The sequence below is a fragment of the Rutilus rutilus genome (genome assembly GCF_951802725.1).
Source record: "Rutilus rutilus genome assembly, chromosome: 24".
Lineage (NCBI taxonomy): Eukaryota > Metazoa > Chordata > Actinopteri > Cypriniformes > Leuciscidae > Rutilus > Rutilus rutilus.
The window spans coordinates 5,578,001-5,599,477 of record NC_140228.1 but is presented as its reverse complement, the minus strand read 5'-3'; the positions used below and the strand labels follow the sequence as shown (position 1 = coordinate 5,599,477).

The 21,477-nt window shown below is 36.7% G+C and overlaps 1 protein-coding gene across 1 annotated transcript; it reads left to right on the top strand.

The window, feature by feature from the left end:
* Positions 1-5,319: 5,319 nt before the first annotated feature.
* Positions 5,320-21,320, top strand: LOC311284507 (uncharacterized protein). The gene is made up of 13 exons (XM_084399528.1): positions 5,320-5,536; positions 7,981-8,844; positions 9,767-9,947; positions 10,021-10,160; positions 10,729-10,976; positions 12,707-13,009; positions 14,735-15,005; positions 15,754-15,937; positions 16,039-16,184; positions 17,965-18,039; positions 18,125-18,271; positions 18,411-18,507; positions 19,604-21,320. The coding sequence occupies exons 2-13, from the start codon at positions 8,001-8,003 to the stop codon at positions 19,665-19,667; spliced, it is 2,700 nt and encodes an 899-aa protein (XP_084255654.1). The 5' UTR covers positions 5,320-5,536; positions 7,981-8,000; the 3' UTR covers positions 19,668-21,320.
* The last annotated feature ends 157 nt before the right edge of the window (positions 21,321-21,477 follow it).

Sequence of the window (21,477 nt, the reverse complement as noted above, 5' to 3'; positions counted from 1 at the left end):
TTCCACATTGTAAATGGTGACACAAGTTTAAGAAGTGTATCAGTGTTATAGTTTGTTCTCTTTTATATGCAATAGAAAAAAATAACTATATTCTAAGAACATTTCTCTAACGTTCCCTTTAAGTCATGAAAATGTAATTTCTGAATGTTCTCTGAACGTTCTGAACTTCTAGTTTTTTAAATGTTGCAAAAAAAAAATCTTTGTTATGTAATCGTTAAGGAAACATTCCATTTTATTATCATGCAAACATTTTGAGTGTTACTATTGAATGTTCAAGTAGTAATAACAAGTTAAAAAATGTTAAACAAACTACCGACTAAAATGTTTCAGAAGAAACAACAAGACATGTATGTTTTATTGTTTTTAGTTATGAATAGCATATTGCATATTATAACAATGCATATTGCATAAATAAGGTTTTTGTGCTAATTCTTTGAGAACATTAACTTTGAACAAACATCTATCTATAAATTACAGAAACGTCTGACTGTGTGTCTGTCTGTATGTCTGTTGTTCGCATATCTCTCGAACCGTTAGTCCGATAGATTTCAAACTTGACAGGTGTCTTGCTACGGGCACGAGTAAGTGCAGTGCCAAGTTTGGCGTTGTTTGGATTAGAAATGCTAAAGATATTGGTAAATATATCGGTAAAAGAAGCACTTAAGAGGGTTGTGGTTTAAAAATAAACATTCTGACATAAACACTCTATGGCCGTGTGTCCACCAAAGCGTTTTTTCACGCGGCTGGCGTGTTTTTTCAATTGTTTTCAATGGGAGCGCCGCGTTTTTAAAACGCCATGAGCGTAGCGAGGCGCTGAGTGTTTTTTTCATGCTTAAGCGCCGAGCGCTCGGCGTTTTTTACAGGTCGCTGAGAGTTGAAGAATGTTCAACTTTGGGTAAAACGCTGCGCTCATCACTGTCACTTTTTACCCAACCGACCAATCACAGTGGAGGAGGGGCGGGACTAATACCACACCGACCAACCGCGTCCGCCACATTCTGCTTGTACAACGTCAACAGATGACAACAACAAGCAAAATAACGGAACAAAAGAGGGTCGTTTTCTCTGAGTTCACTGTGTAGTCTGCTCCCTGAATCGTCGCGCTTATTCATTTGTGGATGTTAACTGAATCTGTAAGTCAGCTACACTGTTTATTTCTGAATATTATACTTTATTCTGGTGCGCTTAACGTTATCGCTACTGTGTAATAGTAGCCTATGCTATTCACCAACTAAACACTATTCAATGCGTTCACAGTCTCTTTCACGGCCATCCTTTGTAGTAGCTTATTCACAAACTGTTTGCTCAAGCGTATAGCGTATTCTCGGAGTTCACTGTGTAGCCTGCTCCCTCAATCGTGTAGTTCAATTTTCCATATTTAATGCATATCATTATGTCAGTATCAGTATTTGCTTTCTTACCATGCATAAATAAAAATGTCACTGAACTTTTGCTGTGTAATTGTAACAATGAGCACTCAAACACACCAAACCAACAATTACTAAAAACTGATTTTGCACGGACATTTTGCACTAGTTCTATTAATGTTACTGGAAGAACTTTGTTCATAACTTTGACAGAACCTTGTCAAAACATTGCGAAATTTAAGACAAGTATAGTTTGAAATAATATGCATCCCAAACAACCAGAAATTTGATTTAATTTGTTTAACAAAAGATGAATAGATTCAACAGCTCTACTCCACTTTACAATATGAGTTTGTGTGGCAGTGATAATCACAGCTTACATGTGATGTATCTGCTCAAAGACCTTAAAAAACCTCAGCGTAAATCACTCCACCACCAAACACATGGGCTGTGTTTACTGGTGTCAGTGTGTAGGCTGGTTTGGGTGTGATGCCTCTGCCAAAAACAGCTTTTGGCAGCTTCTGTAGAACATGAAGAACCAGCAAGAGTGCAGGAATTATACATAGAGCAAGGAAGTGATCGAGATAAAAATTTGTGCAGACTTTCCAGAGAGACAGAACTGAACTGGAGGTCTCGCCTATATGGCACATCTGATTCAACTCATCAGATCATTAGCAGAGACTCTGTGATCCGGAAAGGATGTGTTAAATAAGACACCAGAAATGTGCTGTGGGAGTGTTTAGAAAAGCGCACTACCAAACTACTAGCACTGTTTCTGCAACATTTAGAGCATGAATACCTGATTGACCAACGACATTTGCCAAAGTGTGCTGGCAACGCCAATGCCGTCGACTTGACCTTTTATCAAAAATCCACCAGTTTTTCATTTCAAGTGTGATGAACGAACTGGAAGTAATATCGATACATGATTTTTATACACAATTAGACATACAAATTAACACAACAAAATAACCCAATCCACTGAGATCATATGAGTTTGTCCACTGTTTGCATGCTTGGTTACCCTGCAATCCAGAGTTCTCGTGAGAGCACAAGTTTGCTCAACGAGTTACTCTGGTGTCGAATAATGATGCTCATTAAATATGCCCCTCGATCTGAGCTGCACCAATCACATCGGGTTATCGGATATAGGCGGGCCAGAGGCGAGCTAAACAGATGACGACAGCGCTGTGACGTCGAAGTCATTAGTAAACATTGCAAGAAGGCTATGGATGAATACCAGTTGTTTGAAACGGCTTTGGCCGCTACAATGAAAGAGTTAGACTTGGCTTTTTATCTAAAACAGGAACAGAAGACGCCGCTCGAATCGTTCCTTTGCAAGAAGGACGTTTTTGCGGTTTCGCCGACCGGATACGGTAAGAGTATAATCAGAGAATGTCTAATAAGGTTGGCTCTGCTGGGAGCTGGGGTTTATTGTTGTGATTGGTCATAGTGTTATCCAATTGCGTGCAGTGAGATTTTCAAATGCACACTTGGTGCCGCCCCTCGAGCTGGCCGATTTTCATTAGTCGACGCCAGACCATTAATCTTTTAGATTTAGATCTGATTGCCAGGCTAATGCTTGGTTGCATGCATACTGCATTTCACATACTATTTTTTAAATCGTAGAGAGTATACAATAAAGCAGGGGTCGTCAACCCTGGTCCTTGAGGGCCACTTTTCCTGCAGAGTTTAACTTTAACCTTGGTCAAACTCACCTGCCTGTAAGAGCTTCATTAGCTGGTTCAGGTGTGTTTGATTAGGGTTGGAGCTAAACTCTGCAGGAAAAGTGGCCCTCGAGGACCAGGGTTGAGAACGCCTGCGATACAGTATAGTGCACAGTATTCATTAAGCAGTATACTAGGATGCCATCCCAACCAGAGCTTGAAAGGTTAAAAATCGTAGCTGTAGAAGTAGACGAATGCTTTGTCTCATTTCGAAGGCCGCGTCCTCCGAAGGTCGCATTTGTCGGACGCATACGTCATTGAGGTTGCCTCATTTCAGTAAAGTAACCATTACATTCCAAAGTCATAAAGAACTATTACAACTATTTACGCTTTAAAAGGAATAACGGTCAATTTTATTGTCAGCCTGTGTTCATGTCTTGTGTGAGGATTTTAGTGTTATTGTGCCATGTTTTGTAGTTTTTCATGTTGATTAGTCTCTCCAGGTGTGTCTTGTTAGTTGCCTTGGTTACCCTTGTGTGTTCCCATGACAATCAACCACACACCCTTGTTAGCCTGTGTATAAATTGCCCTTGTGTTTCTCTTGTGATTCGTCCGTCGTTGTTTGCTGTACCATGTTCCTGTCCTGAGTTTCTTTTTTTGCCCTGGATTACCTGTTTGTATTGTTTTTAAAGTAGTGCTTGCATATTGGTAAATGTAGTAAGTCATTTGAGTATTCCATGCATAGAAAATTCAGTATACGTACTATACCTAGATACTGTGGACAGTTACTTCTGCAGTAGTAAGAACAGTATGGTGGTATGCTATTCTGAACACAGCCCAAGACAACGTACACCTAATATTGTGGAGACAGCAACCTCTGGTGTTGCAAGTGAGAATTTATGGGTCTACATTTGACTGTTTTTGAACCATAGACTGTAAAAAAAAAAGATTTGAACCCTTGGGCCCAGTTGTTTAGAAAGTTTAATCGGGATCAGAATGATCTGGATTTGGAAATCCCATGTTCTGCATATCAGATGATCCATCTTTTGTGCCGGCTTTTCAAAGCAAAATTGGATTGGATCACCCTGACCGAGATGCACCCTTTTTCAGAATGTTGGTAGCCAGACAGTTGAGGGCACCCATTGACTTTCATAGTAGGAAAAAAATACCATGGAAGTCAATGGGTGCCGTCAACTACCAACATTCTTTAAAATATCTTCTTTTGTGTTGACAGAAGAAAGAAACTCATACAGGTTTGGAAAAACTTGAAGGTGAGTAAGTAATGACACAATTTTAATTTTTGAGAGAACTTATCCCATTTGAAAAACGGGTCAGGACTGAAAACTTCAGGGAACACTTACCATGCCGGAAGTGCACTGTATGCACAGATAATGCACATCTTTTTCTTATCATGGAAAAACAGCCGCAGAGGAATTCTGGGGAGAAGAATTTATTGATTTAAGTATTCTATCAAGTGTCTGTATGATAAGGTCAACAAAAATACTGATTACCTATCATGCCTAGACGTGAAGATGAAGGAAATTACTCAAGATCCACATTTGACCTTTAAACATATACCCTGAAGTACGAATAGCATGACATAATTGCACCATGATGATTAGAAATGACGCTTTGCGCGAATTATGGGTGTATAGGTTAAAAAGGTGGATTAAAATATTCTGTTCGCAAATAAAATGTATACATTGTCTTTGTTTTCTTCACATATTCATATCACATATTTCATTTCACCTCAGGCTCTTCACTGACACCGTTATCTACTCGATAAGCACTTTTCATAAAATTGTTGGTCACGTTGGCGTGACGTCACAACTGTTGGAAAGTCGTAATTTGTGTAAAAAATGGTTATCACACAATACTTATTGAATTTATTATACTCGCTGTGTATAATAATAATAAAAAAAATGTAATGATGAATTCAATATTTTATGAATTTAATACTAAAAGTACGGGGTCTGGGACAATCAAAACAGTAGGCTAGCCTATTATATAAGCCACATTAAAGAAATGTAGCGAAAATAAATTATCAAGACTTTTATAATAAATTATGAAGATATTGTGAAATCAAGAATCAGTAGCTGAGAAAACATTTTTACATTGTTGTATTTTTTCTTGTCAAGTGCTGTGCCATCACCATCATCTTTCTTTAAAATACATTAGACTTGTTTGATATTTTGTACCTTAATTGGTTTTCAAGTGTAGCCTAACTTAAATGTCGAAACAGTTTTGGGGTAATTGCAAAACTCGGGAAATGATGCATCCACTGTGAAGCAATATGCGTGTAGGAAAAGCCTTGTTGCACACAAAGGACAGAGGCATCTTTCTGGGAACTAGGATTTATGTCTCCGGGAATGTGCGTGAATTTACCGCCCACACTCGCGTGGAAGACACCGACCGGATCAAATCGGTTCCCCCACACAGCAAAAGTTACTGAAACTTCATAAAACAATTTCAAACCCGTTCAGTCGAGCATCGGGCGTCACGGTAAGCAACATTTCTCCATTAAACCACACGTTAATGCGGATCTTCTCGCTCAGGCTTTTAGTTAAACAGATCAAATCTGCAGGGATTTTAACTTCGCAATTGCGAAATCGTTTGTCATTGTGATGGCGAAGTAGCTAGTAACTTTTAAGTACGTTAAATTCATTGTTTATTTCTCAGCAATAAACAATGTATCTACTATAGTCTGTGTAGATGTTGTTAAGTAAGATACTTCTAACTTAACGTTGTGAAGTTAGGTACTTCTACTTGGATACTTTTGTCTTCTTCACTGCAGTGTGCAAAACGTTACTGTATCCATCGTTATTGTGTTCTGTAAACAATCCTTTGAATACATTGTATGACGTTATGATAGTGCTGTAGGCTAGGCTATGTTTTGAATGGCATATTAGTGCACTGCATGCTGTGACTATACTCAGTCTTAAAGGGATAGTTCACACAAAAATGAAAATTCTGTCATTAATTACTCACCCTCATGTCGTTCCAAACCCATAAGACGTTCGTTCATCTTAAGAACACATATGAAAATCTTTTTGATGAGAGTTTTTCTGTCTCTATTGACAGCTTCGCAACTACCACTTTGATGCTTTAAAAAGTTCATAAAGAGATCGTAAAACTAATCCATATTAATTGAGGGGTTTAGTCTGAATTATAATGATGAACATATTTAATTTAGGCTTATATTCACATATAAACACGGATCAGCAAACATAACAGAAGCTCAACCGAACCTGCTTGACGTGCTCGAACAAACCTCTTGCCGAAGCTCAAACGTGATGCGTAACACGAGAATGAACCTCATTGGTTCTCGCTCGTCAAGCGAACATGTTTGAGTTTCAGTTTACCACAACTGATGTGTGAATTAATGAATATTTATATGTGAATAAAAGCCTAAATTCAATCTGTTCATCATATTAAGTGACAAGTCTCTTCAGAAAATTTGGACTAAACCGCTCAATTCATATGGATTAGTTTTACGATCTTGAGTAATTTGAAGCTTCAAAGTGGTAGTTGCGTAGCTGTCAATGGAGGGACAGAAAGTTATCAGATTTCATCAAAAAGATCTTCATTTGTTTTCCAATATTTCCATAATAACCAAGGATTAAAAAGTGGGTGTACACTGTTGAAAAGTGTTTTTTTTTATTTGTTTTCCCTTTCTAGTCCGAATTGCCCTTTACAGAGTTTCTCAAATGTTAATTGTCATTTACTGCTTGCATTTCATAAACCTTAAAAAGTGTACATAGTGTAAATGCACTCTGCAGTCAATGTACTGCATGTTGGTGAAATGAAAGGTTTTTCTGAAAAGTTCTGAACACTTGCTGCCTGGTCGGCATTTATAACTGTGACAGGAGCTAAATTTGATGATTATTGAAGTTTGTGTTCAGCTGATGACTCAGATAGATGCTGTTGTGCAAGTGCCCATGTGTGTATTTAAATGCCAGAGTTCACACTAACGTTCAAGAACCACACTTCCTTCACAGTGTTGGAAAGTTTTTATTCCTTCATTGAAGCAAAAACTAGGAGACTTGAGATGGATCTTATAAGCAGAAGAGATTTATTCTTCCAAGTCTGTAGTCTGTAGTTCATCATCAACAAGACTGTCCATAATACAGTATTCCTTGTAATTATACTTTTCAAAGAGGGGAGGGATTACATAGAGGTGGAGTCTCTGAACAAAGCATGTAAATTAAGTATGAACACACCCTACTCTGAGAGCGCTACCAGTCCAATTGAATCAGCATCATTTATTCAAATACTGATACTGGCCAGGAACTCCGGTTCCAAGAGCCAATCCCAGAGCCATTAAAGACAAAAGGTGAAAGTCTCCCCAACAGCTAATCCAATCAACCTAACGACTCATCGTCTGGGGCTGGGGCTCGAGCCATTAAAGACAAATGGTCTATAGAGAAAATATTTTCTCTAATATTTTCTTACAACAGAGAAAAACAGGACTGGCAGAAACTGTTGTTACTATTATCCTAACCTAACCTTAAAATGCTAACTTAAATGTACTCAACTTTTACTGTTGCAACCTAAATTAAACATTTCATAAATTTGTAATACAACAACAGCTACTAGGAATAATAGGTCAACCCCCCCCAAACTGTTGTCTGTTCCTCATGCAACACTGTTGTACGACTTCAGAAGACCTGTAATGTTGTTTCATGGGTTTGAATGTTCTTTGTTATGATCTCTTGTGTCAGTGTCAAATGAATGCGGAGAATTGAATATCTTTTTGAACAGACCTTAGAATTGTTTTCACGTGTTTGGGTGTTTTCAAGCCTTCCAGTTCATAGGTTGTCCTTGAATTTGCTAATATCGCAACTGTTGGGGAAGCAATGTGTCTGGATTGAATGGAAACGAAACTTAAGATGTTTTGAAAGTGAACTGCACGCATTTGGAATGAAACTTCTGTTTTCCTTCCACAGGTCCACTTGCTTATTGTGATATGCTGAGAGCTTTTATCAGGGCAGCAGCCATGCGTGTGGAGCTGAGTTTGGGGGTTTTGCTGTTAATGTGCATCTTTAAAGAAACGACCCAATGTTTAATAATCAGCGAAGTGAACTGTGACAATCCCAAATTGGACACTAATGAATTTGTGGAGCTGTACAATGATGGCGTGAATCCCGCTTCTCTGGATGGATACACACTGGTGTTCTACAACGGCAATGGAGACACAGCCTACCGGGTCATCGATCTGAGCGGACAGCTAACGGATCATAGAGGCTTCTTCTTAGTTGGCTCTGCTGAACTGACTCCCCCTCCCGCCATCTCTCTTCCACCCAACTCCGTTCAGAACGGGCCCGACGCCATCGCACTCTACGGTCCCAACTGGGACCCGGTTTCTGTTGGGGGACGAGTTTCAGGAGTGGGTTTGTTGGACGCAGTGGTGTACACTTCTCGTAAATCCGTAGAAGGAGCCGATGGCCTCGCGTCAGTTCTGACTCCCGGCTCGGTTCCGTTCCTGGAGGATGAGGCGGCTCTGGAGGGGGATGAGTCCATTCAGCGCTGCTGGCAGTCGGGAAACCTCTGGACGTTTAACACTGGCCCCCCCACCCCTAAGTGGGTCAATCATTGCCCACCGCCGACCCCTGTAAAAGTTTGGATCAACGAAGTCGACATCAACGGGCCGGACCGACGGGGTTTTGTGGAACTCGATCTTGGCATGGCAAACAGGACGTTTTCTTTGGTGCTTTATGACGTCACCACAGACCTTATTAGCTCGAGTGTGGAGGTCTCCAAAAACAAGGCGGGGATCCTCACCATACCTGTGCAGACTGAAAATTTGGCAGGTAGAGTTAATCGGATACTTGTAGATAAACTTATTTAAAATCAGTATTCCAAACCAGTGTAATTTAGTATTATTTACACGCCATTATACTGTTTGTTAATTTTTGGAATTACATTTTTAGTAATTTTATGTGTCATTTTCTATTTATAATATAATATAATAATATTATAATATATTTCTATTTTGCTTTAATTTATTAAATTTAACTTTTAAACATTTAATTGAATTATTACTTTTTTTTTTTTTTTACTTTAGCTTTTATTTTAGCCGAGACAACAATTCTACGTTATAAGTTTTATCTAATATTATATTTTATTTTATTTAAACTATTTCATTTAAATACATTTTTTTTGTGTGTGTATTTGTGGTTTAGTTAACAATACAACGGTAAATTGTTCAAACAATTTAGTGTTGTTTATTGTCTCGAATGTTGTTGGGTAAATCTTAGAAATGTTCAGATCACATATAACCTCTGATTCAAAAGAAAAAAAAATGGAATTATATTTTGCATAAAGGGAATGAAACGAATTTGTAAGACCATTTTAAAATTTTGGAGGATGTGTTTTGCATTATTTTCATGACAAATATTCTCTTCTAAATTCTCGTAATGCGATAGGAAAAAAACTGAATTAATGAAAATCATCCTGATATTATTATTTTTTTATTTTTTATTAAGCAGAATAGCATAACAACTGTGTACATTATAAATGTACTTTACATTTCAAACAATTATTATTATTATTTAACTTCTTTCAGTATAGTATGCTGCTGAGTGTTTAGATTTTCAATGTCATGAAAATAAGGCCATAATGAAAAATATCATAGTGGTCTTTAATGTATCTTTAATAATAAAAATTTTAAATTAAGTGATGAAATATTCATATGCAACTAAATACATTTTTATGTAATATTTGATATTTCAGTGCCACAAAGTGCAGCATTTGCGTTGTATGACGGCCCGTCGACAGACTTCCCTAAGGGCGACCCCCTCAGCCACAAACAGCCAATCGATGCCTTTGTCTATGGTGACTCTGCGCACATGCCCAGTGAGAACCTCACAGAGACACTCATACCCGGGAGAAAACCCTTCATTCTCACAGAAAGGTGATCAGCACCGTGCCATACAATGCGTTATTGTGTATTTCAATATATATTTACCCCTGTTTGTACGCTGCAGTTTTCACACAGCTGGTGTTCATGTCAGTCGATGTGGTGTTACCGAATGGACGAGAGATCCGGGACTGTTTGTTACGAGGCCCCGGAGTCCCGATAAACCCAATGACTGCGTTTGGTTTCAGACCTGCCCGCTTAACATGAGTAGGTCTTGATTTCATGTTGCGAAACAGAACCATATTTACAACTTTCTTTCTCTTCCATGTTAAGGACACATTTTTAGGGTTCAATTCAAAACACTTTATTTGTCCCCGAAGGGGCAATTAATGAGGCCACGTAAACCGTATACATAAAAGCATCATACATTTATGACACAATGTGCACGGAATACATGTTAATTATAATCTGCTACGAGCGAATACCTAAAAAACAAGTCCATACCATGTATAAGAATGAATAAATATGTAAATATATATGAAGAGTGCCATCTGAAATTTTCTTCTAGAATGATCATTTTTATAAAGCTCGTATATTTAAGTTCAGCAATTTCACTTAAATGATAATTAATAGGTAATTTGCATTGCCATTTAAGTGAAATTATTGAACTTAAATATACGGGCTTGATAAAAATGATCATTCTATAAGAAAATTTCAGATGGCATTTAGAGGCTTTTGCATCTGAACTCTTCATATGTATATAAATGAGTTCCCCATTATGCGTATCAAAGAACTGTGTCCGGTCATGTTTTTAAGTTCTGCCTTGTTGTTTCAGCCTTTTCTACGGTGGGAGGACCGAGCTATCCCAAGATTCATAGCGGTATTGATTTCCTGCTTAATGAGGTCAACACTGACACACCAGGAGGAGCCGAGGACGAGGAGTTTATAGAGTTGTGGCATCCGTCTGGCTCCCGTATGTCGCTGGACTTCATCTGGCTGGTGATGATCAATGGACAGAATGTAGAGGTGTACTATGAGCTGGAGCTGAATGGATATTTCACAGATGATGACGGATACTTCCTGGTGAGCAGCTGCTTACTTGAACGCTTGCAAAAGAAGAGCAAATAAGTCATGTTTGAATTCCATTTAGCAGTCAGCTATAAAATAACAGGCAATTATTTACACTCCCATTCAAAAGTTTGGGGTCTACAATTTTTTTTTAAAGGGGTCCTATTATGCTTTTTTTTTTTTTTTTTTACATTTTCAACTTACTTTAGTGGGTAATGTTGCTCTTTGAGCATGAAAAAGGTCTGCAAAGTTATAGTCTCGTGTAGCCAGACCTTCAGACTGACGGCAGAATGTCTGGACTCCATGGCAGCTTTCATTGGCCAACGACCGCCTTGACTGACATGCAAAGCAACCAATCACAGTTCATTTTGTTCCGCGTCATGTTTAGGGGCGTGAAAATGTAACGTTGATGTCCTACAATAACAGATCGGTGTGTGATACTTTTTTAAAAAAGTATTTACACAAACTTTACATACTTTACATTCTTTTGAAGATGTTCATAGTTGTAACATGACGGCGTTCTTCTTCCATGAGGGGGTTTGGCATCACGGCATCTTTGTTTCTAGGCGGACCATTAAAAAACGCGACCCGGATATCGTGTAGAATATAACCAATCAGGTGACGACTTTGAAAATTAACGGTTACAAAGTTACAAAGTCATTCCAAAGGGAGTTATTCTTAATATCAGTGTGCACTGTTTCTGAACTCCCTGAAACACCTCCATTGTAGTCTTGGGGTTTTCTTCCGGGAATGAACACGTCACAATTAACGTCCTCATTTAAATAATTTCTGCCCAAGGATTTCTGCCCAAGGCATATGCAAATAAAGGGGCGGGGCCTGGTTGAGTTAGTTATTATTACTGTGTTGAAACTCACGGTTATGGTAAGGGGGTTATGGTTGACCAATCACAAGACCCTACTCCAGCCAACCAATCAGAGCACATTGTGCTTTTGAGCAGAAGGGGCTTCAGAGAGACCGGGACTAAACAGAGCGCTACTGACAGACTGGGAAGAGAGGAGAATATGGGAAAAATAATGTGTTTTCTAACAGATCCCAAAAAAACAAAAGACATTGTTGCCTTTGGCTTGCTCAGTTGGGGATATTCTGGGGATATCTAATTTGATTTTATCAATAAATTCCACTAGAAACAAACCTTGTTGTATTATTTTAATTTAATACTGTGAAGCTGCTTTGATACAATCTGTATTGTGAAAAGCGCTATACAAATATACTTGACTTGACTTGACTTGACATTGAAAAAGGCATAATAGGTCCCCTTTAGTGTTTTTGAAAGAAGTCTCTTCTGCTCAGCAAGGCTCATTTTATTTGATCAAAAATACTGTAATATTGTAAAATATTATTACAAATTTAAATAGCTGTTTTCTATTGTAATATATAGTAAAATGTAATTTAGTCCTGTGATCAAAGCTGAATTTTCAGCATCATTACTCCAGTCTTCAGTGTCACATGATCCTTCACAAATCATTCTAATATGATGATTTGCTGCTCAAGAAACATTATTTATTATTATTATCAATGATGAAAACAGTTGTGCTGCTTCATATTTTTGTGGAAACATGGATACATTTTTTTCAGGATTCTTTGTTGAATAGAAAGTCCAAAAGATATATTTGAAATTGAAGTATTTTATAATATTATAAATGTCTTTACTGTCACTTTTAATGCATCCTTGAAACAAACATAAAGTGACAGCTTTTAAAATCTTTCTGAATCTGTTCTTCCAGATTGGCTGTGCTAAGGTCGGCCCTGACATTAGAGTCCCATCGAACACTATTCAGAATGGACCAGACGCTGTAGTGTTGTACCGCAGCAAGTCTCCGCCCTCTAAGGAGAGTAAGAATATTCCGAGAAGCGGTTTGCTGGACGCAGTAGTTTATCGCACTCGTGGATCTGATAAAAGGGTTTCAGAGATAACGCAAGCGCTGACACCGAGACAGATCCCTCTGCTGGAGGACATCAGCGCGTTACCCGGCGATGAGACCCTCAGTCGATGTGGAACCGAGAGACTCAACCTCAGTGCTTTCAGGGTGAGAGCTTGTGTTTCTGTTCATGTGAGCTTCATGCCGAATTCTCATAGAAACTTACTTGATCTCATTTGTACCATGTGCAAAGTGTTTAGTAGAATTTATTCCTCTGAGGTCTGTTACATTTTTTTTTTTTTCACTTTATTTGATTTCACTTCACTTCACTTTACTTTTAATTTATTTTATTTTTTATTTTATTTCACTTTACTTTTTACTTTATTTTATTTTTTATTTTATTTCACTTTACTTTTACTTTATTCTATTTCACTTTTACTTTTATTTTACTTTTACTTTAACTTTATTTTACTTCTTTAATTTTACTTTTTCACTTTACTTTTACTTTATTCTATTTCACTTTTACTTTTATTTTAATTTTAATTTTACTTTAACTTTATTTTATTTCACTTAACTTTATTTTACTTCTTTAATTTTACTTTATTTCACTCTACTTTTACTTTATTTTGTCACTTTTATTCTTTTTTATTTCACTTTACTTTTTACTTTATTTTTTCACTTTACTTTATTTCACTTTTACTTTTATTTTAATTTAATTTCACTTTACTTTAACTATTTTATTTCACTTAACTTTATTTTACTTCTTTAATTTTACTTTTTCACTTTACTTTTACTTTGTTATTTCACTTTTATTCTTTTTTTATTTCACTTTACTTTTACTTTATTTTATTTCACTTTTACTTTTATTTTAATTTAATTTCACTTTACTTTAACTATTTTATTTCACTTAACTTTATTTTACTTCTTTAATTTTACTTTATTTCACTTTACTTTAACTTTATTTTACTTTACTATTACTTTATTTTATTTCACTTTACTTTTACTTTATTTTATTTCACTTTTACTTTTATTTTAATTTAATTTCACTTTACTTTAACTATTTTATTTCACTTAACTTTATTTTACTTCTTTAATTTTACTTTATTTCACTTTACTTTAACTTTATTTTACTTTACTATTACTTTTTTATTTCACTTTACTTTTACTTTATTTTATTTCACTTTTACTTTTATTTTAATTTAATTTCACTTTACTTTAACTATTTTATTTCACTTAACTTTATTTTACTTCTTTAATTTTACTTTATTTCACTTTACTTTAACTTTATTTTACTTTACTATTACTTTATTTTATTTCACTTTACTTTTACTTTATTTTATTTCACTTTTATTCTTTTTTATTTCACTTTACTTCATTTTATTTCACTTTTCTTTACTTTTATTTTTTACTGTACTTTACTTTTATTTATGATATTTTATTTAAAAAATGTGTATATTACTTTCAAACTGTATACAGTGATATGTTTTTCAAACATTATTACCTCAATAAAAAGGGATTTGATTCATTTGTAATTACATTACAAATTACATTTGTTTACAGAAATGTTGTAGCAAAACAAACATGGGGTACAGTAAAGAGCAAGACCATTGCAGGAATTTTTTTTTTTTTTTAATCCATTTTAAGTAAAAAATTTAACTTCTGGCAGTCAAATCATATAATAAATCAAGTTGAAATGTTTAAATTCACAGGCGATAGAGGACGAGCGCATTGCAGTTTGTAAACTGCACATTTTGACAAATGTAGTAGGTCGTCTAGGCACTGAATGCATGCATAGCATTTACTCACTGTGCCGGGTGACACCGCTTTCTTAGGAGTTTATGTGCTGGACCCATCAAATGCATGCCATATTAACCCTCCATCATGTGTCAACAGGTCGCTTCTCCCACTCCAAGGAAGCAGAATAACTGTCCCGCGAAACCCACTATACCTCCACCTCCTGAGGGTCTCCTCTTCAATGAATTCAACATACTTAACTGCACAAATTTCCAATGTGTATTTGTGGAGTTGAAAGGCCCACCGTTGACTCCATTGAATGGACTTGTTTTAGTATTTTTTGGGGAAGATGCTAAAGAATTTAATCTCCCGCTCACTGGCAGCACAGGAACAGACGGGCTCTATCTCATCGGGAACGTGTCTAACGCAGGTGGGTGTGTCGATCTGGAAATGTCTTCTTTGTGAGGCACAGCTTGAAGTGCATGTTTTGGTTAAAAAAAAAAGTACTGATGTGTGCAAAAATAAAGCCGAAAATCATTTGAACTTTTGTCTCTGAAACGCATTTTCTCCATTGACATTTCTGAGAATTCTTCATTAAAGACTGAATAACAGCTCTGAGATGAATCACAATATTACATACTTTGATTTAAAGCAGAAAAGTATAGGAAAATCTGAGAAATAGGTACAACAAGGCTGTGTACTTAATGATTTCATTAGGGAATAAACAATAAAAATGATAAAATCATTGATTGTTAGTCTAAAACGATATAAACACAATTGTTAAATATTCAAGTATGTGAGGAAATGTAAGGAGATCAACCGCAGGATTGTGGGAAAAGTCATTTTACTCCTGTTTTCATTTTTAAAGTCGTTTTATTTGTAAGTATTTGTTTTGGATTGCTTTTTGCCTTTAATGTGTGCTATGTTTGGAATGGGATACTAGTGTGCTACTGTGTTGTTCTTTACTGGTCATTTGACTAATAAACATGATTGAGGCATGGATAGTCAACCTCAAATAAAATACAATAAAAGTTAAATAAATAAACTGTTCAATGGATAAAATGAATGGGATTGTTACTTCTGAGAGACTGATGTTCTCTATAGACAAACCAGTGATTTTGATTAATTCTAAAGAGTCAAATTCATTTGTTTACTCATGGATCTTTGTGTTTGTGCAGATCAGAGTTTTCCAGCGCAGGATCAATTGGCATTTTCTGCAATGCTGTTGTGTTTTGAGCCGTCAGGATCAGGTGTTTATGGGAAAAACTCGCGCCGTTTGGACTGGTTTGTTTTATCCGATGACCCAAAGTTACAAAGAATTCTCCAGCACAACTCAACACACGAGGAAAGCATGTTGTCCGAGTATGTTTGGGAGCTGCTTTTGTATTTGAATCCAGTGTGTTATTGGAATCAGCAGTTTTTGTACGCTGTTTTCATGCTCTGTGTGCCTGTGTTTTTGTAAGATTTGATTCCTTCTCTCGATGTGCATCAGACGGGCTCTTTCTCTGGGTCTCATCCAAGGAGACTCCAGGCTTCCAGAACCTCTGCCCGAGTCCTGCCTTCTCCAGCTCCATGGATGTGTGCCTGCAGAGAAAATCAACACCAGGAAGTAAGTGTTTTTAAAAGGATTGTAGAAAATGATTAGCCTGGAAATCCAGATCTAAATCTAAAAGATTAATGGTCTGGCGTCGACTAATGAAACTCAGCCAGCTCGAGGGGCGGCACCAAGCATGCATTTGAAAATCTCACTGCACGCAATTGGATAACTCTACGACCAATCACAACAAGCCATACGCTTAGCTACCAGCGGAGCTAACTGATAGATTAGACTCTTGCCGTATCCGGTCGGCAAAACAGCAAAAACGCCCTTCTTGCAAAGGAACGATTCGAGCGGCGTCTTCTGTTCCTGTTTTAGATAAAAAGCCAAGTCTAACTCGTTCATTGTAGCGGCCAAAGCCGTTTCAAACAACTGGTGTTCATCCATAGCCATCTTGCACTGTTTACTAATGACTTCGACGTCACAGCGCTGTCGTCATCTGTTTAGCTCGCCTCTGGCCCGCCTATATCAGATAACCCGATGTGATTGGTGCAGCTCAGATCGAGGGGCATATTTAATGAGCATCATTACTCCACGCCAGAGTAACTCGCTGAGCAAATTCAACTTGTGCTCTCGTGAGAACTCTGGATTACCAGGGTAGAAAATGACAGCATACTGGTTTAAAATGATATGAGGGTGAGTAAATAATGACAAAATTCATGCCGCAGCTCAATTCCATTATGACCAATGCAATCTACCAGAAGCTCAAGTTAAAAATAATGTGGCTTGGCAAACACTATGTTCGAATAATGCATATATTAGCCACAGATCACTCTACAAACCTGCCTCTGTCTCTGTACATCTGTTAAAGCCGTTCAAATACAAAAAATAATCGGTTTCTGTTGAAAACCCAGAATGCATAACATATATTTTTTTTAGAACAACATTGTTGAACTCAATTGATCACACACAAAAATGGAAAGGTTCAAATGAATTTCTCTCATGCCGGCCAGTAGCATCTATCTGTTATTTTGGTTTGTGATGCTCTATAACACTCATCGAGAACATTTGAAGAATTGCTGTATGTGTGTCAAAAACCCACAAAACATGCACAAGCATGTTGAACACACCCAGAGAATTAAAACTGCTGGAATTGACAAGTGACTCAGAGAAGATGGGAGAGTTTAGATGACTTATCCCTCATTGTCCTCCAGGTTGTCAGTCTTTTTTCACTTGGTAGGAAGTTAAAGTGTTCCCACGGTCCTCGGAAGAACTGGAAACATTTCAAATGTTGATTTCTATGCCTCATCCAAATTAATACATCAAGTCACATATTAATGGAAATAGTCAGTACACACACATGTTCAAATGTTGTTGAAATTAATATTTCTATTTAACAAGGATGCATTAAATTGATCAAAAGTGACAGTAGTGTTACAAAAGATTTATATTTCATATAAATGCTGTTCTTTTGAACATTATACACATTAAAGATCCTGAAAAAGTTAATAGATAATAGTAGATATTAATCAAAAATGTTTCGTGAGCATCAAATCAGCATATTAGAATGATTTCTGAAGGATCATGTGACACTGAAGACTGGAGTAATGATGCTGAAAATTCAGCTTTGATCACTGGAATAAATTACATTTCAAATTATATTAAAATAGAAAACAGCCATTTTAAATTGTAATAATATTTCACAATATTACTGTTTTTACTGTATTTACTGTACTAATGTCTGCACTTTTCAGTAGGCACTTAATGTGAGATGCATCTAAAATGTCCTCTTCTAAATAAAATCAGTATTTCTTGAGAGCCGTTCACTGAGTTCTTCATCTGTCTCTCTCAGATTGTGACCAGGTGGAATTGACTGATTTGTTAGAAGATTTGTGTAACTGTGGGATCTCAAGCTTGCATGTTAAAGGTAAGACACAATAAAACACACATTCATGGTGTTAAAATGTACCTGAATTGAGTTGACCTGATGTCCTGTCTTTACGCTATGTCAGGTGTGAATGTGTCCTGCGAGGCGGGTATATTGGACGCACGGGGGCCTGTTCTTGCTGTTTCTCACCAACAGAGGGAGAAAATCACTGAGACACTGAACAACAACAAGCTCTCATGTTCACCCGCACAGGAGCGACTGGTTCATGGAGGTACACACACACACACACACACACACACACAGATGTTAATGACAGATAACTGCTAGAGTTTGCTCTTCTGGAAGTCCTGGGTTTATACTGGCCTAAATAAGTAACTGTGTGTGTGTGTGTGTTTATTTTGTATGTCCAGCGGGGTCACCGGTCGCACTGCAGGTCGGGCTTGTACTCGCAGCGCTTCTGCTGTTCGCACTGGGTGCTGCGCTGTTTGTCTACTTGTACAAAAAAAGGTGAGGAAAGATCAGTTTGTGTGTGTGTGTGTGTGTGTTTTGCATTAAGCTCTCTGTGGTGAAGCCTATAATAAGATGTATTATAAATATTAAAATTATTTGCCAATTTAATTAATGTCAATATAGAGTTTAAAAGTAGTTAAGCTTTTTTCTAATACTAAATATTGTTTATTTGTGCTAAATAAAATTTAATTAATATCAATACACTGTTTAAAACGTATGTATTAATGTAGTTGTATATTATAATATAATAAAATGTATATTAATATTAATTCAGTTCATTAATTGGTAGAAATAAAAAGTATGTAATATTAAATAAATAATTTTTATTATTATATATAATATAATCATATATAATAATTCAACTGACCAATGAATATACACTGAACAAAATTATAAACGCAACACTTTTGTTTTTGCCGCCATTTTTCATGAGCTGAACTCAAAGACTTTTTCTATGTACACAAAAGGCCTATTTCTCTCAAATATTGTACACAAATCTGTCTAAATCTGTGTTAGTGAGCACTTCTCCTTTGCCGAGATAATCCATCCACTTCACAGGTGTGGCATATCAAGATGCTGATTAGACAGAATGATTATTGCACAGGTGTGCCTTAGGCTGGCCACAATAAAAGGCCACTCTAAAATGTGCAGTTTTAACGTATTGGTGGTGGTCCAAAAAAAAAAAAAAGAGCATCCCAAACACATTCATTCATGCTGACGGCAGGATTAATAATTTTAATAATTAAAAAAACATTTTACACTTATATAACATGGTTTATAGCCATGGTTATTTAGGCGATTAACACAGTAAAGCCACAACATTCTTTCAAGTACCTTGGAGTACCATGGTAAATACTGTGGTACCATGAATATGATAATCATTTTGTACCATAATACAGTATATATCAAAGTACCATCTCATTGGATATACTTTTTAAAGAATATATTCATAATTCATTTACAGTTTTTGTTGTGTGATTAGCCGATTTGTAGAATGAATGTGCTCTTGCTCACCTTCTGCATTTGAGAAAAGAAAAAAAGAAAATATATTCAAACCTGTTTCAGCTCATTATGTGTGCTGATCTTTTCGCAGGCGTCCTGCTGACTACCTCTCCATGCAGTTGAGCGAACAGGTCGAGACGCCACTCGAACTTTAGTGTGTTTGCTTGAGTGTGTGTGAAGTTTTGTTTGCGTGTTTTTACTATAGATGAATGCAGGCTCACAGGTTTTGATTATGCAATGTTGATATTCTCAAGATTTTATCAAAGTGTCAGGATGTTTAATTTCTTTAGTGTTTTATCAAATGTTCCAAAAAAAACTTTCTTTTATTGAATTCAGGTGTATTATTGTGACTTTGAAGTACATACTCATCGGTAAAAAAAAAGGCCGTAGCAAACAAACAAAAATAGTTGTTTGACACAAATTAGCGTGATACAAAATGTCATTAGGTCACTCAATGTACAAAATCCTATTAAAGGGATAGTTCACTTTGAAATAAATTTTTGCTATGTTTTAGCTTACCTCAAAGGCATCCAAGATGTAGGTGTCTTTTTTTCCGGAGTAGTTTCAATTTTGATATTTTTAGGTCAAACCGTTCTTGTCTGTCAGTCATATAATGCAGGTCTATGGTCACTGTCTCAAAACAGCATGCACAGAGTCCAAAATAAACAATTCCCCATCGTCCAAAATAAACAATTCCCCATCGTCCAAATTAAACAATTCCCCATCGTAAGTACACATTGATGGCTTAAGACACGAAACGAACGGTTTGTGTGAGAAAACGAACAGTATTTATATAGTTTTTGTCCTCTTGTAAACACACACACCCAAATGATCAGAGGACGCGGGTGCTTCGGTCTGCGCAAGCGCCGGAAAGCGACGGAAAAGGTCAGAGGGCGCGGGCGCTTCGATCTGCGCAAGCGCCGGAAATGATCTCTCGCGCGTGTACGTCACTCATTGTTTACACAGAGATTTAAACATCTTTTAGTCTGATGTATGCACCAAGGCACTCTGTTGTTTGCTCTTCATCTGACTCATGTTCTGTTGGCTGGTATGGTTCCTGTACGCTTTCCTACAAAAATATTGCTTGTAGCATCAGTGTGTGTCAGCATCTGACATTGTGCCACTGCTAAAGTCCGGCCGTTTGTGACTGCAGGTTTCCGTACGTGCTTCCTTCATGAGTCTTTCTCCAAATGTTGTGTTTGTTTCATGTGTTTACAGATTTTCTTTTATGCATCTGCAAAGCGTTATCAGTTGTTCTCAGGGTCATCGGATCAGTGTTTGAGTGCATTTGACCACAGAAGCATTTCAGTGTGTCGCTTACAGTAAGACGGAGCAAAAACTGTCCAGCTTGTTACTTACAGTACACACTGTTCCCTCAGTTCATTCTCATTAGTTATATTGAAACTGCCTGGTTCTGTCACTTAAATCTCATTCAAGGACTGGCAAGTGCTCATGACATTCAATTTTAAGCACCCTAGACAGAGCAGAAAACACACATGCAGGAAATAAAGGGTGGAAATGACAAAGTATAATATTGATTACTAGTGTCGGTGTGTAGAGTTGCAATGTGTTCCATTATGTTCATTTTCAAAGGTCTTTTTTTGTGTGCATTTTGCTGTGTTTTCTCAAAACTAAAATACAATTTGCCAATTTGACATTTTCACTGGTTCCTTGTAGGTTCTTTTTATGTAATTGATTATTGATTTAGTCTTGCATCATTGATTTTTGATGATCAGACATGTACATTTGTAAGAGGAAATTTTCTTTTTTTTAAAAAAGGACCATCACAATAAATGTTTTTTTCTTAACACTGGCTGTGCATGAAGTTTTTTCTCTTCTATATAACACTGTACAAGGGCCATGTACACTACCGTTCAAAAGTTTGGGCTCTGTAAGATTTGTTATTGTTTCTGAAAGAAGCCTCTCATGCTCATCAAGGCTGCATTTACAGTATTTGATAAAAAA

Bases quoted from the DNA above. Each gene is read 5' to 3' on its own strand.
- LOC311284507 (XM_084399528.1), top strand. From the start codon at position 8,001: ATGCTGAGAGCTTTTATCAGGGCAGCAGCCATGCGTGTGGAGCTGAGT. The intron at 10,977-12,706 runs GTGAGCAGCTGC...CTGTTCTTCCAG, and splicing joins ATGATGACGGATACTTCCTG to ATTGGCTGTGCTAAGGTCGG. The intron at 15,006-15,753 runs GTGGGTGTGTCG...GTGTTTGTGCAG, and splicing joins CGGGAACGTGTCTAACGCAG to ATCAGAGTTTTCCAGCGCAG.